The sequence below is a fragment of the Microchirus variegatus genome (assembly GCF_963457635.1).
Source record: "Microchirus variegatus genome assembly, chromosome: 2".
NCBI lineage: Eukaryota > Metazoa > Chordata > Actinopteri > Pleuronectiformes > Soleidae > Microchirus > Microchirus variegatus.
Window position 1 is genome coordinate 24,716,260 of NC_139803.1, and position 9,918 is coordinate 24,726,177.

Genomic DNA, 9,918 nt, shown 5'->3' on the forward strand with positions numbered 1-9,918 from the left:
AAACAGACCGCTCCAGTTCAACTGTAGGCGCGATAGCGGCGCTAAAGGAGCTAACGCACCTAACAGAGCTGACTGGTAATCAGTGCCTGGACTCCAATGCCGCGGCACATAAATATGACGTCACACGGATCTTTTTCTGGTCAGTCGTCATGGAAACGTGCCATGCTTTAACGTTGATGCCGTTAGCGCCGTTAATGTGCCCAGCACTCATTTTAAATGAGTATATCCCTACTTCCAAGTGTGTTGGAGAAACTACGGTTATTATCAAAATTCAAAAGATGTGTAGTTTGTCCATTGTGGGACACTGTAAAAACATGGTGGTCTATACGGCTGACCCTGCTCCTGGTATAAATATAGAAGGTTCATTCTGTTGTCATGAAAAACATGAATACATACAGTTAGGTGACTGTACACTTGTGAAAAGTGAAGTAAAATGATTTTTTTCCTTAATTTATGCTAAAATGAAAATAATTGCACCTAAAGTTTACACACTGGGCCTTTAAAGTCGAGAGGTGTTTTTGTGAAGTTTCACAAGTTTCACAGCTCTTTCTCTGGTGTTGATGATGGCTGTGGCAGCGCTGGGGGAGAGAGTTAACAAAACCGCTGATGTAAACTGACACACACACACTTCTCTGCACCACACTCCTCTAACTTTTCCTTGCTAATCCCTAGAAAATCCTTCAGAGAGTCAACGTAGGGCCATTTTGGACAGCTTCTCCCCATAGGTGTCATTTGCATTCATTGGTGAAATGCACAGGGGAAGCGCGGCTGAACACAGACAGCATTATCCACAGAAACACTGCTAGAAGGAATTCGAAACGAAGAGCGTGTCCCTTCTTTGAGTCGGGGATATTCTCACACTTTACAGTCGTTTTCATTCAATCAAAAAAGAAGAAGTCCTAATTGACATTTAACATGAGGAATTAGCTGTGAGTGACCATGCCTGCAAATTGCCTATGTTATGTGCTGAATCAGCTCAGAGTGAGCAGAGCAGCACTGATTTCCAAACTGTCTCTGTGTGTGTGTGTGTGTGTGTGTGTGTGTGTGTGTGTGTGTGTGTGTGTGTGTGTGTGTGTGTGTGTGTGTGTGTGTGTGTGTGTGTGTGTGTGTGTGTCTGTGTGTGTGTGTCTGTGTGTGTGTGTCTGTGTGTGTGTGTCTGTGTGTGTGTGTGCTTGCATTTTTTGACACTTTAGGACCCTTTCTGACATAAACACTTGACCTTTTTCAGTCCAGTCGTCCTCATGGAGACCAAAAACCTGGTCCTGATGAGGCAGAACCTCCTTTATAGGCTTTGTTTTGGCTGTCCAAATGAATGGGAGGCAGTGCAGAGTCCTTAAATGATAGCTGCGTGAAACAGCGTGTGTGTGTGTGTGTTACCTCTTTATGACCTTTTCTGGTATAAACACTGCCCTTGTCAGGAGCAGTAATCCTCATCTGTGGCTCTGGTTTTCGGTTAAATCTAAGATGTTAGCCACTGACTGAATGTTTCCTTTGCTCCTTGTCTTTGTGCGTTTCTTATTCCTTGGTGATCCATGATGACCTTTGTATGTGTCAATGAATGTGTTGTGTGTGGATAGATGTGAGAGTTGTGTTTGTGTAAGGGGGAAGCACAGTGTGTTTGTTGTGCATGAAAAATGCTACACACATAGAGTTTGATTGATTGATGTAATTTGCGGTTAGATTAAGGTCAGCGTTCGGCATGAACTGCTTATGGTAAAGGTTAGAGATGAGGTTATATTTTTCTGAATGATTGGGAATCAGTCAAGAGGCCTAACAGCATGTGTGTGTATATATACTTGTCGCTGTTACCTCTTAAGGACCTTTTCTGGGACAAACACTGATGGAGACCACCCAGCCTGGTCCTATTCAGGCAGAACCTCCATTTCTAAGGATCCAGTTGAAGAAAGGATAAAGATTTGACTTGTGGTTATAGGTTAAGGTTAGGAATGAGGTTTTGGTTCTTTGTCCAAATATATGGAAGTTAATGCAGAGTCTTTGCGTGCAGACTTGGGTGTACAACCTGAACAGAGGCTCTTCTGTGTGGATTTTCTGAAAGCCAGCAGCTCTTTTGCACACACTGACTGCAGCACAGTGACGAGATGCACATACTGTACCCAGAGGTTAATGCCCCCCCACCTCCACGTCTCCATCCCCTCATCCCTCACCCCCCTCACCATGCTAGACTAGAATGATAATGAAATACCACGCAGGCAGAATATTCATAGGCTGTCACATTACTGTGATTCTTGGAGAGGATGGTAGTGGATGGTGGGTGGGAGGTGTGTGTGTGTGTGTGTGTTTGGGGGGGATACATGCATACAATATGAGCTACAGTGCAGGAGGGAGATAGTGAACTCCAGGCGGAGAACTCCTGATGTGTTTGAGCGCAGGTCACTGGTTATTAATCATGATGTTCCTGCCTGCAGAGGAAAAAAAATGCAACCGCTGCAAGACTGAAAGAGTGAGCAGACACTTTCCATTCATCTTTCATTAGCTGAGATTTTCTTTAATGAAGCGGCAGATGCACCTGTTGCAGATGGAAACTTGATTTTTTTTTATTATAGAGAAATGAAACCCGTCAATTTCTAATGTTAAAACTCCACACAAAACTCCACACAGATAATAAACCTCACCATTTATGATTCATGTCACATAATTTTTTTTTTTTTTTTTATAATAATAATAATAAAATAAAATAAATGTTATAAACTTACCTTGAGCGACTCTATGTCGAGGGTGGTCGACTGCTCCATGTCACACTCTCATTTGTCCCAGTTCCATATTTACACCAAGTTCAAACAAGCAAAAAAAAAAAACAGGGAGATTCCCACCAATCTCTTCTCCACTGCCATTTAGGAGAAGAAAAACAACATAGGCTGCATCTACACTTCCGGTAATTATATTGCTTAATTTGTTTTAATTCTACTCTAAGAGAAAACGATAAGTCTCCTGTTTGGAACATAAGTGATGGACAGAGAAGCGCATGTGCTTCCGTCCGCTCCTCACTTTACGCTGAAACCAGTCGCTCCGCTTCAAAACTCACCGCTGTCAAGTCAGACGCAATGAGACGCTGGACTTCCGGTAGAGGATTAATTCACAAAATAAAAGTCAACAGCAGCGTAGCACAGGAAATGTAAAAGATCAAGTGAAAGCAAATTATTTTGTATGTCGTTAAACAAAGCCTTCAGTATGCTTTTTAAATTTTTTTAAATTATTATTATTTGTTTAAAGTTTTTTTTATTCATTCTCATCGTGTATTTTTAATGATTTTATCTAGTTTTAATTAACTTTTCATTTTGCACATTTTTCTTAAAAATTATAGCACATTTATGTTATGAGCAGAATTGTAATGTAATGTACATTTTTGACTTTTATTTGCTGTCAAATACAGCCTCAGATTTATTCTGAAAACAAGGGGCATTTCCCTTTTCATCCTAGTAGATTGTAGATGACTTGGCAAGATTTCCAAATCCCACTCTACTGATAATACACCAGTTAAATATTAACCAATATAAACATTTTTATTTTTTTATGAAGAAACTCTGATCTATAGAGGAATAGGATTTCTTCCAGTATTCCCTCCACATGTGGTAAATGTAACTGACTTGACTCTATAAGTGAGTGCAGCTATTCTATGGTCACTGTTGAACCCTGCAGGATTTACTGTGATACTGCAGTGAGAGCAAACCTTTGTCACTACTGTACATTATCTGAACTGACGCAATGCACATTGTGTTATTTGCTATTTAATTATAAAGAAGGCAGTTTTATGTATTAAGAACGTTTCATGCATGAAGGTACAGAATATTAATTAAATAAATAAATAAGAAACACAAACAAAATAGAAAGAAATCAATATAAACTCAATCATGCTATTCTTTAAAAAAAATAAAATAAAGAGAAGAATAAAAGAGTCAGAATAGCAAAGGTGGGTCAGATAATGATATATTATACTTGTAATTTCTGTATGTGTCTTTTTATATACAACACATAGCAAAATGCTTACAAAAGAAGAACTTTTTTTAGATAGAAATATGAAGCAAAGGAAGATAAAAAAACTGCAATTTTTATGAAGTTAAAATACCTTTTTCTCCCGCTGTATGTGTGTTAGTCTAAAATAACACATGCTTGGCGAGCATGCCGTTTCAATCCACCAGAGGGCAGCAAAGCTCCAAGCTGGTGTTTCCAGACAGGCGCAATCAAACCCGAGCTGCAACTATGAACGAGGCGTAGTAGTCAACTGTCGACCAATCGATTTCTCATCGCAGCATCGCAAGGATGTCAGACGCCAGCAAGCAAATAATGGCACAGAAAAGGTACGACGTTCCTTTTCACCTTTTTTTTTTATAGTGCACCGTTTTTGTTTGCGAGAAAGACAAATAATTGGGGTTTTATCTCTTTGATGAAATTCACGACACCCATTTATTGTGTTATTTATAGGCCAGGTACTATTACAGCATAAAGATGGTGGACCATGATATATATAGATATATCATGTGTTTAATGTTTACAGGCGGACTGCGCGTCACTGATTAGACTATTTCACACAATGTCTGTTTATTCTTGCAGCATTAAAATTGCAGCTGGTGCAGTTGTGTGTGTTGAAAGCGAAATAAGAGGAGATGTGACCATAGGTGAGAATGTATCTCATGTACTATCACAATAAACACATTTGTTTTCGTTGGCTTTTAACACAGAGAGAGTTGTTTCTTATGTGTTGTTATTTGACTATTGTTTCTAAATGCTTTTATGCATGTCTTTTAGCGTTGTATTTGTATTGTATGCACTTATTGATCCACCCTGTGGTTTAAATATGTACTTTGGATTGGATAAGCATCATGTTATAACATTAATATAAAGCAAGCATTGTCTGGATCATTAGCATCTCTATCTGTGTCTACAGGTGCAAGAACAGTTGTCCACCCGAAAGCAAGGATCATAGCAGAGGCTGGGCCTATTGTCATTGGAGAGGGGAATCTAATAGAGGAGCAGGCTCTTATTATTAACAGGTAAGTCAGGTGTGTGTCTGTGTCTGTGTCTGTGTCTGTGTCTGTGTCTGTGTGTGTGTGTGTTGCTGCTCACATTCTAATTGAGTGTGTTTAAATGTGTTTTGTCTGTAGTTATCCAGAGAACATAATGCCCGACACAGAGGGTGTCGAGCCAAAGACCATGGTGATCGGGACCAACAATGTGTTTGAAGTCGGATGTGGTATCCTTTTTGTCTTTAATTCACAATTAACAAAACGTTAAATTCATGAACAAGAGGAGGCGCTTAGAGACGCAAAAACCTAAATGTTTTCAGATATGCTGCTCACAGAAAGACAAATAACAAACAGATAGTCACGGATTTACATGATCTGTCCACTAGGGGGCTCTAGCGAGATTATTTTTCTATATTCAAATATTGTATGTAAATATTGCAGGGTCAGGTCAGTAACGTCTACATCAATATTCATAAAATCAACCTTGGAAAATGTAAAATTCCCCATCAGTAGATTGAAATCCTTAAATCCTGATTCTGCCACAGTTTCACAAGCTCTGAAAATTGGAGACAATAATGTGATCGAGTCCAAGGGTAAGTAAAGAAGTCCTCGACTGTCTCTGTCAATGTACGTGCAAATATGGATGATGGAGTCTAAATCAGCGAGATAAACAGCAATATAAGCCAATAGCAAAGTATGATTTTACATGTTACATTAATACTGTTTATTTTGTATACGTATAGGCCTCAATTCACTTCTCTAATGTTTAATCCCAGCTGATCTCGGGAGAAACGTGATTCTGACCAGTGGCTGCATCATCGGTGCGTGTTGCCAGGTCAACACGTGCGAGGTGGTGCCAGAGAACACGGTGGTGTACGGATCAAACTGCATCAGGCGTGTGCAGAGTGAGAAGCCGCAGGTCAGTCCTCCACTGACTGTGCCGCATCGTTCGTATTCATGTAACTAAATCAAGGATTTTTTTTAATTTTTTTTTTGAAGCCTCAGACTCTGCAGCTCGACTTCCTCATGAAGATTCTGCCCAACTACCACCACCTGAAGAAGACGGTGAAGGGAGGCGGCACACCGCTCAGAAGCTAACACCGAGGGATGAAACCTCCTGTGACCCAAAGTGTCTGTACACACCCTTAACACAAGCTCACACGCAATGAATAATAGATAAACATCACACACTTCATTTCTTCTTGTACATCAGAAACACCATCTTTCTGTCGCTCACTACTACTGTTTTGCACTTTTACTGTCAGAAATAATGAATCATGTGACTATTTATTATCCAAATAAGTCCTAGATTGGTTAAATAATTATATTGATTTATAATTGTTTCATTTATAACATTGCAATACAACATTCTAATAAAGACTGCATTCCAGCTGGTGGTGTAGTTTTTACATTTTCTACATTTTATGATCACAGGGGGGCAGTGTTGAGCAACGGTTTGTGCACCTTTGCTCTGAAGGCTTTGTCTCATCAAGTGATAACACGTATTAGAGCTGCACAATACGGTTAAAAAACTGTAATATTTGCTTCAACTGGCATTTTCCCAAACACATGTGTTATAATCATGACATTTTTCAGCATTCGTCAACCAAAAAAACGTTCTTCTCTCATCTGAGACAGTTTTTAGGCCAGTGAATTCCTGCCCCATTGCAGAATATCTTTCATTTCATTTTCCTTTTTTGTGATTTTGATTATTTTTGGGATGAATTGTGCAATTAAAATTCTATTTATTCATAATACATTATTTATGTTTTTTGTGTAAAAAAAACGAAAACAACTGAATCCCATCTGTTACAATTTTAAAAAGTGCAGTTGCTGAGCAGAAGTGATTCCTAAAAAGATTCCTCTGGGCGATTTTAGTCCCTATCTTGGATTCGGTGGGTTGCCAGTCCTGAGCCCTCCCACCAGGGGTTGCCAAATTGGTGCCAGGGTTACAGTGGGAATTCCACAGTGCATGGTTTGTTGTAATTGAGATGGGTGTGGTTGCATTTATCCTGCAGGATGGGTCTGAATTATGCCCGGTGCCCTCCTCCTCGTGTTAAAACCCCTTGGGGTTGGTGCTCCCATCTGTGCTACAGGCGCACAGGAGTTGGGTGTGGATGGATTTAGGAGTATGGTGGACAGTCGGTAGCGTTATCACGACCTGAATCACCTGACTTGAAAGAGTTCTGATGTCACATTTCGCTGTTGTTTCAGCTGAAGTCTTAAAGCAGGCTCAGGCCGTTTGTTCCTGTACTTCAGACTTCAAAGGTTTTTTGTGTTGCACTCGACGGGGAAGGTAGCGCACAGTGCAGCATCTCCCTGTTGGAGGCTCACAGCTGGTGTCGCACACTGCCAATACTCATTTGAACATGTCATGGCAGAGTCCCACGAGGAGTCCACATCAACCAGGGGCTAATTATTTCAGCAGTGTGGAGTGCAGCCGGGGCCACGTCTAGGCTCCTTTCTGTTCTCACCTCTCCTGCTTTTTTCCACCACCATCATTTATATTTTGGGGTGTTGCCAAAGCGTCAGTTTACTTTAATATGACGAGGAAGACAGATGCTGTGCACAGTTGCGCGAATGTGCAGAATGACAGGGACCTCACAGGGAGGGGGGGGGGGGGGGGGCAAAAATGGCTTGTTAATCTGCAGAGGGGTTTTACAGAGGCAAAATGGCTATGATGATAGCAACCCGTGGCAGGAATTTGAGAGGAAGTTCAAACGGTGATCTATATTTGGAAGGAGTTATTTATACATCTCCCTTACTGTACTGTTGGGAAACTGAATTATCCAGCTTGAACTCATTTGTTCACGTCACAGCGGTGTTTACTTTTAACAGGATTATCTCAAATCAGGGTTTGGCCTCAGCTACAATACACACAATTCTCCGAAGAGTCAATAATATCTTATCATAAAATAAAGAGAGAAGCCTGAGATTTCAGTTTGGCATTCAGTGCCGGGCACCGAGGAGGTCACTGCACAAAAATGTGGGTGAAAGACACGGGGGAAACGCATCAAAGTTTGACATTTTGCAACACAACACAAAGAGAAAGGAAATTACTCAGTTTCTGACTCTTCGTCGGTTGACTGTTTCAGTCTTTGTCCTCCAGTGCTGTTGCCGTCCGACTGCAGTCAGTCGTGTTCAAACAGGCCACCAGTTGGTTTTAGAGGATAAAGTCTTTGTGACAGCTGACCTTTTTCAGGTCCAGTCCACCTTTGAAAAGTGAAATGTGACCTATAGGTTGCAGTGAGTTCCATAGCAGTCCCCACAGAAATAATTAATTTCAACACAACAGGGACCCAGAAGCCGCAGCTTTTTAGTCATCAGAAGCGGTTTGTGGATATCAGTGAAGTCTGGTTCACCTGTCTGCAGCTCGAGACATATACTGTATATATATATATATTTATATATATATATATGTGTGTTTCTTCGGCTTGTCCTCATAGGAGAACCCTTTTTATCTCCAGGTAGAACCTTTTTATAAAGGTTCCACCAAGAACCCTTTTAAAACCCTTTATTTCGGGAAAGGGGTTTTAAAGGGTTCTCTGAATCAAAATGGTTCTTACTTGGAACCATTGGTGTTACCAAGAACCATTGAAAAACCCTTTCTTTGGGAAAGGGTTTTTCAGAGTCAAATGGTTCCAGTTAGAACCTCAGCCCTTGTAGAACGACCCTTTTGGAACCCTTACTTTCTAAGAGTGCATTCCTTTGAAAATTGGTACAATTTTGGTGCAATTCTCCACCATTGGTGTCATACTTTTTTTCAATTTGTATAATCTATATGTAACACTTCTCAAAACAATGTTGCAAAGTGCTTCACAAATTAAATCTATTTAAAAGACAGACAATTAATTAGAAAGAATAATAATCATAATAATAATAAAAGGTTTAAGACATGGTGATAAAATAGTTAAAGAACAAAAAGTTCCTAAAAAAAAGTGTTATATGCAATATCCAGAAACGGAGTATAATCAATACTTAAATAATTTGTTTATATATGACTAGATTTGGCTGTACTTAATTATATGCAGCAACCATGCTAGGCTAGGATAATGACAATGGTTAACTGCTAAATGTTGGCGTTGGTTTAGTGTTTAGTTTTTGCATTCATAGACATGTTGCTTTTGGAAATTAGTCAAATAGTTTTTTTGTTTTTTGCAAAATAAGTAATAAGTAATTTTGTTTTTGCTTGGTGAAGGTCTAACCCTGAAACGAATTCATTCAAATTCATTTATAAAAGCAATTTAGACGGTGATTATTGTTTTTAGCCGTTCAAACACCAATAACTAAATAAATGTTAACCACAATAATTTGGCGATAATGCACGATAAGAAAAGTGATTTTATTTCACAGCAAGTAGAGAGGTCAGGGTACAGAGTTCTGCAGCTCACCTCAAACTGCACAGAGCATATAAACCTTGTTTTTATTTTTTGTTCAATAAAGATTAAACGCCAGGGTAAAAGACGACGACCTCAGCCAGGAGCTGGGTTTTAGTTTAACCTTTTATTGGCTCTGCATGCCCAACAAAGGAGAAGTTACAACTTAACATACTTCCCTTTGACCGGCTTTAAGGCATTTTAGGCTCACTCAGAGGGAACATTATAGTCCATTATGTAGACTTGTGTCAACATTTGGGTATTCAAGCCAAGGAGACACACTTTAGAGTGGCCTCTGCTCTTGACAGCCCTTCCTCTGCCCATTGAACCACGAAAGTGTATCCTACAGTCTACTGACACAGACTTGTCTCTTTCATGTGTCCCTGTATTTCTTTCCCATGTATGACAGACTGGAAAGGTAACTTTATTTTCTACAGAGTAGGCATCTCTTTCGTGTCATATGACCTTTTTTTTTTTTTTTAAATCCCAGCTGTTCAGAGAGACTCCGTCCATGTTCTACCTCACTACTCAACAATGCAGCCTACTTTACCACAAGAGCA

General features: G+C 39.9%; 2 protein-coding genes across 2 annotated transcripts in view; one reads left to right on the forward strand and one right to left on the reverse strand.

The window, feature by feature from the left end:
- LOC310938885 (zeta-sarcoglycan-like) overlaps positions 1-2,753 on the reverse strand; it is a gene marked incomplete at both ends in the record, with an annotated part of 40,419 nt that extends 37,666 nt beyond the window's left edge. Inside the window, one exon of the mRNA XM_083903513.1 lies at positions 2,715-2,753. Within this exon, the coding sequence (XP_083759639.1) occupies positions 2,715-2,753 (39 nt within the window). The remainder of the gene's footprint in view (positions 1-2,714) is intronic.
- A 1,525-nt stretch (positions 2,754-4,278) lies between these two features.
- Positions 4,279-6,080, forward strand: dctn6 (dynactin subunit 6; the record flags this gene model as incomplete). Its single annotated transcript, XM_083903644.1, has 7 exons — positions 4,279-4,316; positions 4,570-4,634; positions 4,904-5,009; positions 5,121-5,209; positions 5,528-5,575; positions 5,759-5,901; positions 5,982-6,080. 7 exons carry the CDS (start codon positions 4,279-4,281, stop codon positions 6,078-6,080), a joined length of 588 nt encoding a protein of 195 aa, XP_083759770.1.
- Positions 6,081-9,918: the final 3,838 nt, after the last annotated feature.